Source organism: Rana temporaria, chromosome 6, assembly GCF_905171775.1.
Source record: "Rana temporaria chromosome 6, aRanTem1.1, whole genome shotgun sequence".
Taxonomy (NCBI): Eukaryota; Metazoa; Chordata; class Amphibia; order Anura; family Ranidae; genus Rana; species Rana temporaria.
The window spans coordinates 26,379,411-26,392,688 of record NC_053494.1 but is presented as its reverse complement, the minus strand read 5'-3'; the positions used below and the strand labels follow the sequence as shown (position 1 = coordinate 26,392,688).

The window sequence follows — 13,278 nt, the reverse complement described above, 5'->3', positions numbered from 1 at the left end:
AAAGATCGGGAAATACTTTGTCAAGATCGTAATGGGGAAAAGAACGCGATAATGATTCTTGACAATTAATCGCGCAGCTCTAATGTGTAGTGTCCTACATTGTAAGGGAGGACAGCAAGGGCCAGTTCACAAGTATCCACAGCAAAATGCTGACTGCTGGGAGATCAAGGCGGTAAGGTGTTACTTACCCCCTGTAACGGTCAGGGGTTAAGACCGTTTACGATATTCCATTCCACCAACCCAAGACAGCTTATCCGACACTCCACAATCCAGCAGACACGACCCATTCCATTCCCCAGAATAACGAGACACAGCTCTGTTCTCTGGTTCCAAACGGATGAACACTTTAATGGTAAAACTCAGGCTTTATACAGTAGAAACTAAGAGTGGACAATGACTCAACTCCACCCACAAATGACTCAACTCCACCCACAACATGACACAAGGAACTTCAATACACATTCCGTTAGATAATGACATTCCACATCTATCATCAATAGAATTCACACCAAACAGTATTAGCATCACACAATGAGTTCCTAACGAGTCCCCCTCAATCCACATCTTAGACAGACGTTCTGACTTCGCGATAAGCTATTCACCTGCTTCATAATATACATTCCTTTAGTAAACATAATTGACATGCTAATCCAATACACCTGGAAGGTCAGACATCTGACCTTTCAGACTGCCAACACATATCTATCATCAATAGAACTTTCACACAATACAGTGTAATTAGCATCACACACTAGACCAGGGTTATGCAATTAGCGGACCTCCAGATGTTGCAAAACTACAATTCCCATCATGCCTCTGCCTTTGGGTGTCATGCTTGTGGCTGTCAGAGTCTTGCTGTGCCTCATGGGACTTGTAGTTCTGCAACAGCTGGAGGTCCGCTAATTGCATATCCCTGCACTAGACAATGAAATGCAATCACAGCAGGCTTTTATCACTACAGCCAGGTAGACTTAATTAGCACCTCAACAGTCTATGTTACACGTTGAATGAGTCATTCTCCTATTGACCTGTCGAGGTCAGAATTTAACAACTTGTAATATTCTTGTAGACATTAAGGAATATATTGTGGATTACTGTTCCATGCTAAAACAATTCAAGACATGTCCATTATTTCCTGGCTCAATCTGTGCCCAAAAGTGACTCCCGTTACACCCCCCCCCCCCCCCATGATTCTCAGTCATACAAGCTATAATCCCATGCAGTTTGGGGGTGACTCCACTGCATTGGTACATTTAAATGCTGTGCATTGGCTTGAACAAATCTGATGCTAGCGCAAATTATGCATTTAGTGGTGTGGTGTAATTTGTTCTCATAACAGAATATTGAATTTCAACGTAAAACTATTTATTGCAGTGCCTATGTCTTACTTGTGCACAATTCAGTCTATATTCCATTTTATGGGGAAAAACAAGGATTTGGCTAGTGTTTATCATCTGAATCCTCACAGCTGGCTGTAGAGTACACTCCTCCCGATCAATACCAGCAACATAACTCTGAGAATATTATGTCTTTTAGGTTTTCGGCTCTGCACCATGCGGCTCTTATCGGGAACACTGAACTCATCTCTCTTCTCCTGGAGGCCCAGGCTGCCGTGGACATTAAAGATAACAAAGGTGAGACAAGGCTGGATAAAGCTTCACAGTGTACTACTTGCCTATCCACAAAGTGAAATTTAAGACACGGGAAACTGTAAGCTCCACCAAGATCCTGCCACGTGAAAATGTACGTTTTTTTTTTTTTTACAAAGCATTTTCCCCCTGAATTGACCCCATGATGGTCACCATCTTCCCATCAGCAACTCATTTATATGATGCAGATGACCCTTCTGACATGCCACTTTGAAACTTTCTATGGGACATTATAATTTGATTGTACAGGAGGGGGCCTACCTACACCATCATTTAACTGTATGTACAATAAGGTAGTTGCACTTTCTGAATGACTGAATATATAAGATATTAATTCAGTTGATCAGAAATGTAGGGTCAGTTAGATCAGTTTAGTTGCATTGAATGATTAATTACATGATCATATTAATATGTGTTTGGCAACCATACTGTGCAGAAACTAGGCACAGAGTGAAAGTCGGGAATAATGTAAACACAATACACTTAGTCAACCCCTGCTCTGTGTTAGTGCCAAACTCCCTCTGTCTGTGACATAGACGGATTTTCGTGGTTCTGTCCAGGACAGGCTCAGATTGGGTCATTGGTCTGATTTCCATGAATGTCCCGGGCAATTCGGGACTGTTGGCCACTATGTGTATGTAATGTGATAAGCAGAAAGACCTCACATTGGCTGATCAGTAGGTTGTTCTCTCTAGGGATGCGCCCTCTCCATTATGCGGCCTGGCAGGGCAAGAAGGAACCAATGAAGTTATTGCTGAAGTCAGGCTCTGCTGTGAACATCCCGTCGGATGAGGGACAGATCCCTTTACACCAGGCGGCTCAGCATGGACACTATGATGTGGTGAGTAGCTTTGTAATTTTACATTTTATTGTCACTCTACGAGCCCAATTCATTAACCATTGAAGATGGACCTTGCAATGCAATGAAAGGTCCATACAGTGCATCCGGAAAGTATTCACAGGGCTTGACTTTTTCCACATTTTGTTATGTTACAGCCTTATTCCAAAATGGACTAAATTCATTATTTCCTCAAAATTCTACAAACAATACCCCATAATAACAGCGTGAAAGAAGTTTTTTGAAATCTTTCCAAATTTATAGAAAAAAAAAAATCACATGTACATAAGTATTCACAGCCTTTGCCATGACACTTAAAATTATGCTCAGGTGCATCCTGTTTCCACTGATCGTCCTTGAGATGTTTCTACAACTTGATTGGAGTCCACCTGTGGTAAATTCAATTGATTGGACATGATTTGGAAAGGCATACTCCTGTCTATATAAAATCCCACAGAGAGCAAACCAAGCCATGAAGTCCAAGGAATTGTCTGTAGACCTTCGAGACAGGATTGTATCAAAGCACAGATCTGGGGAAGGGCGCAGAGTAATGTCTGCAGCATTAAAGGTCCCAATGAGCACAGTGGTCTTCATCATCTGTAAATGGAAGAAGTTTGGAACCACTAGGACTCTTCCTAGAGTGTGCCGCCCGACCAGACTCGGCGATCGAGGGAGAAGGGCCTTAGTCAGGGGGATGACCAAGCACCCAATGGTCACTCTGACAGAGCTTCAGAAAAAACATTTCTGCAGCCCTCCACCCATCAGGCCTGTATGGTAGAGTGGCCAGACGGAAGCCACTCTTGAGTAAAAGGCACATGACAGCCCATCTGGCAGGACTCTTAGACCATGAGAAACAAAATTCTCTGCTCTGATAAAACATAGATTGAACACTTTGGCCTGAATGACAAGCAACATGTCTGGAGGAAACCAGGCACCACTCATCACCTGGCCAATATCATCTCTACAGTGAAGCATGGTGGTGGCAGCATTATGCTGTGGGAATGTTTTTCAGTGGCAGGGACTGGGAGACTAGTCGGGATCGATGGAAAGATGAATGCAGCAACGTACAGAGACATCCTTGATGAAAACCTGCTCCAGAGCGCTCTGGACCTCAGACTGGGGCGAAGGTTTATCTTCCAACAGGGAAACGGCACTAAGCACACAGCCAAGATAACAAAGGCGTGGCTACGGGACAACTTTGTGAATGTCCTTCAATGGTTCAGCCCAGACTTCAACCTGATCGTACATCGCTGGAGACATGGCTGTGCAACCCACGCTCCCCATCCAGCCTGATGAAGCTTGAGAGGTCCTGCAAAGAAGAATAGGAGAAACTGCCCAAAAATAGGTGTGCTAAGCTTGTAGCATCATACTCAAAAAGACTTAAAGTGGAGGTCCACCCTAAAAAAAAAAAAAAAAAAAAAGATTAACTTACCAGAAATCTGCCTCTTCCGCGGGGAGGTTCTGTGTTCTCCTCCTCACGTTGCCTCCTGGGAAATGGAGGCGAGCTGCCTTCTGGGACACACAGGACGGTGTTCCCATTCACAAATAGCCACGCGACTCGCGCGTGCGCAGTAGGAAATGGGCAGTGAAGCCGTAAGGTTTCACTGCCTGTTTCCGTTAGTGAGGATGGCGGCGCCGGGACCCCGGTCCGAGGGACGGATCTGCCTCGGGCGGCCGACATTGTGGGCAACCTGGACAGGTAAGTGTGTTTATTAAAAGTCAGCAGCTACAGTATTTGTAGCTGCTGACTTTTATTTTTACCGCCAGACCTCCGCTTTAAAGGTTGTAATTGCTGCAAAAGGTGCTTCAACAAAGTATTGAGCAAAGGTGAATACTTACGTAAAAAAAAATTCAAACAAACTTCTCTCACATTGTCAGTATGGGGTATTGTTTGTTGACTTTTGAGGAAAATAATGAATTTATCCATTTTGGAATAAGGCTGTAACATAACAAAATGTGGAAAAGGTGAAGCGCTGTAAATACTTTTTTGGATGCGCTGTAAATACTAATCAGACTCCCTCCCCTCGTATAAGTTGCCAGCTGATAGAAGGTCCAAACTTTACCTGTAAAGAAAAAAGTTATATTTCATGCTTGCCTTACTTAGTATTTTACAATATTTATAAGTCACCTTCAATATATATTTCAGTCGGAAGAGTATGATTGGAAAGCATGGGGGGGGGCAGGGACATGCTGCAAAGCGCATAAAAGAAAACATTTTATTATGCATGGCTATAATTCTCAAGTATGAATTTTCAAGCACATTAAAACAAAGCAGCTATCTCTGCTTGGCAGGAAGAGTTCAAATGAGGCGTACGGAGCGCTATTGTTATAAAACAGAATGAGAAATCGCCTCATTTCTTTTGTCATGGCAGTAAACGCAATGCGAGTTGTAAACACAAGTGTATTTAACTTTGTCTGTTATTACAGTCTGCAAAGTCTGAATCTAAAGCGGTCAGGCTTTATGTAAACACATTGCACAAAGATGACTGAGCAAGTTTTTGTGAAATGTATAATGCTGGGCATTGGTTCTGAAATGCCTGGCACCAGAGATCTGGGATTTATATGGAGGATTTCCGAGTAGCGTGCGTGGTGACTCCTTCACCCACCAAGTCATCACAGTGGATGGTGGTGACAGGACCAAGTACAGCATTCCTCAATTGGCTCCAAGGGTACTGCTTAGTGCAGGGGTGTCCAACTCAATTTAATCATGGGCCACATCAGCAGTATGGTTTCCCTCAAAGGGCTGGTTGTATCTGAGTGCAGGGTTCAGGAGTACACTGCGTTCAGAGTGCCACGTTCAGGAATATGCTACATACAGAGTGCAGAGTTCAGGAATGAACCATGTACAGAGTGCAGTTCCAGGAGTGCCCTATGCACAGAGTGCAAGGTTTAAGGTTGTGCTACATACAGAGTGCAGGGTTCAGAAGTGCGTTATGTGCAAAATGCAGGGTCCAGGGATGCACTATGTACAGAGTGCATGTTTTAGATGTGCGCTATGTACAAAGTGCAGAGTTCAGTGTGCGCTGTGTACAGAGTGCAGGATTTAGGGGCGCGCTATGCACAGTGTGCATTCTCTCCCCCCTTCCGCCCCAAAGCTTCCTCGCATCTCTCTCCTGCCTGGCCCAGCTCTAGTACCTTCCTGTGTAGATGTCTCTGCCTCACCTTGCAGGGGGATCATTTGCCCTCAGATTCTGGAGATCTGTCTCCGCCATGAGTGGCTTCTGTGTTTACAAGCGATATCGGGAAGCTGAGGGTAACAGCTGAAGGTGCCGAAATGGAGTTCCATCACATTCTGGCTGCAAAACTTGGTTCGAGGGCCACATGACAAGGCCTGGCAGGCTGGAATCGGTCCACGGGCCTTGTGTTTGACATATGTGGCTTAGTGTTTCACTTTACTTATTCTCAGTTCTTCCTTGCAGGACTTTTTTTTCAAAAGCTTAAAGCTTTCTATGGCTTTCAAAAGATGTGAAACAACTTGCCTGGGCTTCCTAATCGGCATAGCCAAGCACCAGGAGCTGTATTGTGGATTTGCCTGACTTTCAGTATCAGGAGGTGGAGAAACTACAAGCGTCTCTTGGTTTTCTGAAATTAGACTTTCTGCAGCAATGGCAGCGATGTGCTGTCATCCTATGCTTCCCACTATTTACCCATCTACACAAGTCCTGTAGTGCCCTGAAGTGACGTAGAGGTTGGTGGATGAAACCACAGTGCAAGGTGGGAGAGCGAACATCTTACTCTTCCAGAATTGTGTTGGTTGTAATGGAGGCCATAGAGCAGTCTTTCTCAACCAGGATTCTATGAAACCCTAACATTCCTTCAAAGGTTGCTAGGGGTTCCTTGAGCAATGAGCAACTTCTACTTCTGAGTGAGTGACCCCTGACAACAATGATCTTTTTAGCTATCTGTAAGGGGGGATTTCTCCCAATGACCACAAATGTAAGGAGAAGCCTACCCAGTGACCATCACACTAATGTACCCTGTGGATATAGTAATTATTAGGAGCCTGGAAAATCATTTCATTGGGGTTCCTCTGTGTTCCTCTGTGTTAAAAATAAAAACACGCATGCTCAGAATCAAACAGCCAAACTGCCTATTGAACTTCATTGATCTCGGCTCGTCGTACATGTTGTACGTCACCGCGTTCTTGACGGTTGGAATTTCCATCAAGATTTGTGTGACCGTGTGTATGCAACACAAGTTTGAGCCATTATTCCGTCAGAAAGAAGCCACGTTTTTCTTGTCGGAATTTCCGATCGTGTGTACGCGGCATTAGGTTGTCGGTTTGAATCCAACCTCGGCCCTACCTGCCCGAAGTTTGCATGTTCTCCCTGTGCCTGGGTGGGTTTTCTCCTGTGTTACAAAGACACGGATGCTGTCTAAATTGGCCCTAGTGTGTGTATGAATGTGAGTTAGTGCCCTCAGACTGTAAGCTCCTCGAGGGCAGGGACTGATGTGAATGTATGATATATATGTAAAGCTCTAAGTAAATTGTCAACGCTTTTATAAATACCTGTAATAAAACTAGAAATAACATTCTGCTCCTTATTCATGTTTTATTTAAAAATCTGGTACAGATTTCTTTATTACTTTTTATCTCTTCTTATTTAGTCAGAGATGTTACTTCAGCACCAGTCCAACCCCTGCATCATGGATATTTCCGGAAAGACCCCTCTGGACTTGGCCTGCGAGTTTGGAAGAGTTGGGGTGAGTTTTGTTTATGAAATGTTCTAACTATGCGGTGTTCTGTCTATGGAGAGTATTATCTATGCAGTGTATTGTGTTTGCTTATTACTTACTACACCCCTGGTGCCCAACCTGTGGCCCGAGGGCCGCATGCGGCCCTTTAGTATATGATGTGCGGTAGATTGATCTCTACCAGCGTCATGTAACATGTTCCAGGTTTTATATTGTCTTCTGCAGCATGTCTCCAGGCCAAAAATGGAGCATGTGCACAGTCTCTGAGCATAACTTCCTCTATTAGGTCTGCAGTCTGGCAGTCATCTCAAACATTACATTTATTGAACATTATGTGCGTCCCACTTTGGTGATGTCAGGGGTCGCAGTTGATGCTCCCTATAGCTGATAAGTTGACAATCACTGGCCTACACATGGTAGTTTTTATGCAGTTTGCTGTCTTTGTGGTGGACAGTCTATGCAGTGTATCTCTTTCCTCTTTCTGGGTGTGAAAAGTGACCACAGTTCACTGGTAGTTCAACAAGTGCAGAGGTAGTGCTGGGCTTTGCTAAAAGACAGCCCAGTATACACTAACATTTATTAAAGCGGGGGTTCACCCTATAAAATAAAAAAAAAAAATTTTTTTCCTTCTAGCCTAAAATTCGGCATTGTAGCGCGAGCTACAGTATGCCAGTCTTAATTTTTTTATCGCCGTACTCACTGTTATATCGTACATAGTAGATTCCGACTGCCCACGGGGGAATGGGCGTTCCAATCCAGACGGAAGGTGATTGACGGCCGGCTCTGGCGCGTCACGCTTCTCCGGAAATAGCCGAAATAGGCTTGGCTCTTCACGGCGCCTGCGCATAGTCTGTGCGCAGGCGCCGTGAAGAGCCGAGACCTACTCCGGCTGTCTTCGGGGAGCGTGACGTGCCAGAGCCGGCCGTCAATCACCCTCCCTCTTGAAAGGAACGCCCATTCCCCGCGGGCAGTCAGAATCTACTATGTACGATATAACAGTGAGTACGGGGATAAAAAAATTAAGACCGGCATACTGTAGCTCGCGCTACAATGCCGAATTTAATGCTGAAATGTTGTTCTGCAAGGTGAACCACCGCTTTAAGTGCAGAACATATCCTGATAAACAAATTAATTAATAACTTGTATAATTATTATATAAGTGCAAGGTAGACCATATGTATTGTATAAGTGTAGCGCTCAAAATATTACAATGTATAACAAAATAATTATATCAAAATTAACAAATGGTGACCACACACTATCAGTGTGTATACAGTGAAAGATCCCTCACAGTAACAAAACACATGAGAGAAAAAATGAGTCCATGCATACAAAACAAAAGCAAAAGAATAGTCCACCGCGTGTACTGGAACTCAAACTTTGAAGTGATTCATGACACAAACGTGACTTCTTGTATGTGACATATTAAACCTCCACCAATAGGATTGCAGGCTTACCGGATTGTGTGGACTCAAAGAAATTATAATCTCCTATGAGTCAAACAAGCATGGTATAAATAGCAGGGGCATCCAAGTAGACAGTGGATCCACACACCCGATCGTCAGACAAGGCGAATTCGACCAATGACAGGATAAACAGTACCGATGGTTGCACAAAGCTTGTCCTCAGTATAGATCAATGTAGGAGGAGGATGGAAAGGAGAAAGTATGCAACATAGCGTAATATCGTATGGAATCGTAAAATGTAATAAATGGTTGCACTTACATGAATGATGAAAAAATGTAGCACATAACAGTACATCGATGAGGCGGCAATGGAGTCATCCCGACACGTTTCGTGTCAATACACGTCGTCTGGACCATATAACAGTTTAAAAGTGCATAATACAAATAAAGTGCACATATTAAAGTACATAAAGTATCCATAAACAACCATCAAATGCTTCAAAGATGAATAATAAATCAAAATCTTCTTGCAAGTCCCACACCAAAGTAAAAGTGTTTAGTATCCTCTTTCACCAACAATACCCACACAGCCCACTCACCGGACTCATATGACACCCATTACGGTCATAAATGGCAGAATATACTCCCGATAATCCTCCCAGTTGGTTAAAGGGGCCAACAGTTTTAGAACCAAGCTCGATCTCTGGACTCCTATGACACCCATTACAGGTAGTCATAGATGGCAGAATATATTCCCGATAATCCTTCCGGCTTGTCAGAGGGGCCAACAGTAGTTAGAACCGAACTAGATCTCCAACAAACCTGCAGAAAAAAAGGATACATCCCATGGTGAATTACATAATGTTTATTCAAATTAACACGCTTCAAAATTACACTTACAAAGTGGATGATCAAATAGAGCTCAATCTTATGGCAGGGACGCCGACCTGCGTTTCAAAATAGAAGAAGTGAAGTGTCGCGCAAGATCCCACCCAACGTGTTTCGTCAGCATGTCTCATGCCATCAGCAGATCTTGTTTGTTTTTTTTGCAACAATTGGAACAACGGAAGCTAATCCCAACTGTTAGCCTGTGACCATTTTCCTGTTTTGATTTTCCTTTTTACATTCAAAAATAAAAGTACTTTGAAAAGTCATTAGCTATTTTTATGTATTCAGGGATATCAAACAACTTTGCAAACCTCTTGCCTCTGACTATTTCCCTTTTCCTATGCTTTAGGCCCAGGCCAGTGTAAACATTGTTTTGTTAAATTGTTGCTATCTGCGTAGCTTGCTCGAGTACACCAAGTAGAATACTCACTCTAGGACCAGTGACATACCCATACATCGCTGGACTTCCAGTGGTTATACCGGGGTGATGCCCACAACGTTTCTTAGAGCCAGCAATCGGCTCTTTTGTAAAAAAAATAAAAAGTGCATTTTATGTAAAACTATATAGATCAGACTAAAATGAGGGACAAATGAGGAGGAATGAGGGACAGAGGGACATTGTTCCAAATCAGGGACAGTTCCTCGAAATCAGGACAGTTGGGAGATATGTATAAATGTATTGTCGTCCTTTAAGTTGTGGGATACCATAACAACTAAATCAAAGCTGCTCCTTTTCCAGCACACATTCAATTGTTATGTTTTAACACAGTTTTATAAGCCGCTTTTTCTCTCAGTACATGCTCGGATTCTGCTGTACTACATTGGTAGAGAGACAAAGACAGAAGGTCAAAGCCGGCAATTGGAATGCAGGTGTACTGTATACTGTATATACGTGCAGGAATAAGCACTCGTTTCTTTGCAGGTTGTTCAGCTGTTGTTAAACAGTAACATGTGTGCAGCATTGCTAGAACCTAAGCCTGGAGACAGCACAGACCCCAATGGGACCAGCCCTCTGCATCTCGCAGCTAAGAACGGACATATTGATATCATTAGGTGAGTGTTGATTTGTTTATGTGGAATAGAATTTGCACAATGAGTTTGATTATTAACACTCTTGGAACTGACTCCAATAAACTATAACCAAGGGCAAAACTTTTTTTCCCCCCCTAGAATAGGATAAAGTGGTAAGAGGTTAGAGCCTTTGTCAGGTTTGTATTGCTCTCCCCATTAGGGAAATACAATCTCTCTAACTGCCCTGATCATAAATGTCCCTGGGAGCAAAAGTGATGAGGAATCCAAACTTTTGAGTTGCATCAGACCAGGAAGGGAGAGTAAATTTTCCAATGGGTGCACTTTTTCCCATGACAATTGTGGGGATATCCCACACATTGAAAAGATATCCTTTAACCCCCTTTAGCATCTTCAAGATAGAAAATGAAGGGATATCTCCCTGAAGAGACGTGAGACCAAAAATAAATAAATGAATAAACAAACTGACAGTGGTTGTAATCTTGCCCTGTTTTATCCAAAATTAAAAAAAAATAATGGCTGAGATATACGTTAATAAAGAGCTCTGTTGTCAATAAGTTATTTTCTATAGTTATTGAATACATTATTTAAGTCTCCAAACAGTTCCTATTAAGAAAGTTGCCAATATGCAAATGAATTGATTACGATCGCTTTAAAAGCAGTATTTTTAATTTTTCTGATATTGCGTACAGGCCTTAAAGGGGTTGTAAACACTCATGTTTTTTCCTATGCATTTAGGTGAAAAAACTTCTGGCAGTCATCGGCCCCCCAGCCCCCCGTTTTACTTACCTGAGCCGTGGACTTCACTCGGTGGTGAGGCGCTGTCCCTCTCTCCACGGGGTCCCGGCTCTTGATTGGGTAGATTGATAGCAGCGCAGCCACTGGCTCCCGCTGCTGTAAATTAAATCCACTGACGCGGGGGGTGGGGACAAGTCCAGCATTCGGCGGCTATGGACACCGAAGGAATGACTCAGGAGCGCACCCGCAAGGTAACCCCCCGGGGAGAGCGCATCTCCTAGAGGGGTTATCTGATGTGGGGAGGAACCACCGAGGGACCCCAGAAGTCGCGGATCGGGGGCCACTCTGTGCAAAACAAGCTGCACAGTGGAGGAATAAAACAAAGCTTTACATTCACTTTAATGCCCCATTCACATATCACTTAGGAGGAATGCACGTAGAAAAGCGTGTCCAGCATAGGGAAGTCCATTCACTTGAATAGGCTGCCCTATGTGAGATTGATACTCCCAAGGAGCTCAGGGACCAAATTTTGGCCCTGAGTCAGGATCAAATTTACACTTGTGTTTTGCTGCAATTCTTGTGCGTTTTGTCACACAACGACAAAACAAGGGCAAAATTTCAAAGGCTGAAATACCCGAGTACCTAGGCATTTGCTTATGTGAACTCTGCTAAAAGGGGAGGCAAAGTTCAGCTTGAGCAGTCCTCCCCTTCAGCAGACTTCACTTGACCAGATGCCTAGGCCTTAGGTCATAGGTGCTCAACCTGTGGGCGTGTTGCTGAACTACAAGTGCCATCATGCCTCTGCCTTTGGGAGTCATGCTTGTAACCATCAGCCTTGCATTGCCTCACGGAACTTGTATTTCTGCAACAGCTGGGGGGCCACAGGTTGAGCACCCATGCTAGGTCATGTGAGCAGCACTGATGGGAGCCTGAAGCCACATTTTCTCTAAGAAAGCTAAGGCAGGCCATAGATAGTGCAAATGTCTTACCTGCAACCACAAGTTGCAGGATAGAAATTTGCACGACTCCCCAATAACACAAATAGTGCTGACAGGGGAATCCCTCCTGCCGAGCAATTGTGTGCTACTGGTGAGCGAGGGCCGCGGAAGCCATCCCCGCCAGGAGGAGACAGTGATTATTGCTAGCGGCTATAGCCACGCTAGTGATAATCGCAAGTGAATCCGGTTCAGCCTGGCCACACATGGTTCGAATCTCGGCTGGTTCCTGCTGAACCGGCCATGATTCAAGCTGTCTATGGCCAGCCTAGATTGCTTTTTTGCCTTTTTGTATTGCTCTTCATTTATCCACCCATAAAAGACCGGTAACCACACTTTTTTTATTGTCAGTTGACTACAAGGCCTATTTAAAAGCCAAAAAAAGCAAGTCATTGAATTTACATTCCGGTGCTTTCCACTGTTCTATGTACGGTCAGCGATCCAGAAGTAGAAGGGCTATAGCTTTTGCAAAAACGGATCCTTCGCACTCTAAATATTATATAGACTGGAGATTTGTTTTTCAGTGTTTTCTTACCTCTGCTTTTGAAATATTTGGCCAAAAACCGAGAAGACGTTATTATTTTCGGGTGTCCCTGTATAAAAGACAGCCGTCTAAAGCTCAGAAAATAATCGAGGATCTTATATTGTGGCTTTAAGCAGCCAATAAGAGTGATATATAGCAGGCTGTTAGGATCCCGACAACGTGTTTGGTAGTTGTAAAAAGGGAGCCGGAGAAAATGGCAGAGTTATGAGAGAACTATAACACTCACACTGCTATCTATATTGTACTGTACATTGCTATTATACAAGTCTCAGCTATGGTAAGACCCATCACTGCAGTATTAAAGTCGGCTGTAAATACTGAGGTTGCAGAAAAAAATAAGAAGAGCAAGCAAAAGTTATACAAAGTTTGGATCTGTTGCAGATATATACACCAATTGTGTATATGCCGGGACCCCCCGATTGTTCCTGACAGAGGCAGAACGGCAGTCTGCCTATGTAAACAAGGCAGATCATGGTTCTGTTAGTATGGAAGACAG

The 13,278-nt window shown here is 43.7% G+C and overlaps 1 protein-coding gene across 1 annotated transcript in view; it reads left to right on the top strand.

The window, feature by feature from the left end:
- CASKIN1 (CASK interacting protein 1) overlaps window positions 1–13,278 on the top strand; it is a 258,277-nt gene that overhangs the window by 182,906 nt on the left and 62,093 nt on the right. The window contains exons 3-6 of the mRNA XM_040356493.1: window positions 1,537–1,634; window positions 2,345–2,490; window positions 7,096–7,191; window positions 10,399–10,529. Of these exons, the coding sequence (XP_040212427.1) occupies window positions 1,537–1,634; window positions 2,345–2,490; window positions 7,096–7,191; window positions 10,399–10,529 (471 nt within the window). The remainder of the gene's footprint in view (window positions 1–1,536; window positions 1,635–2,344; window positions 2,491–7,095; window positions 7,192–10,398; window positions 10,530–13,278) is intronic.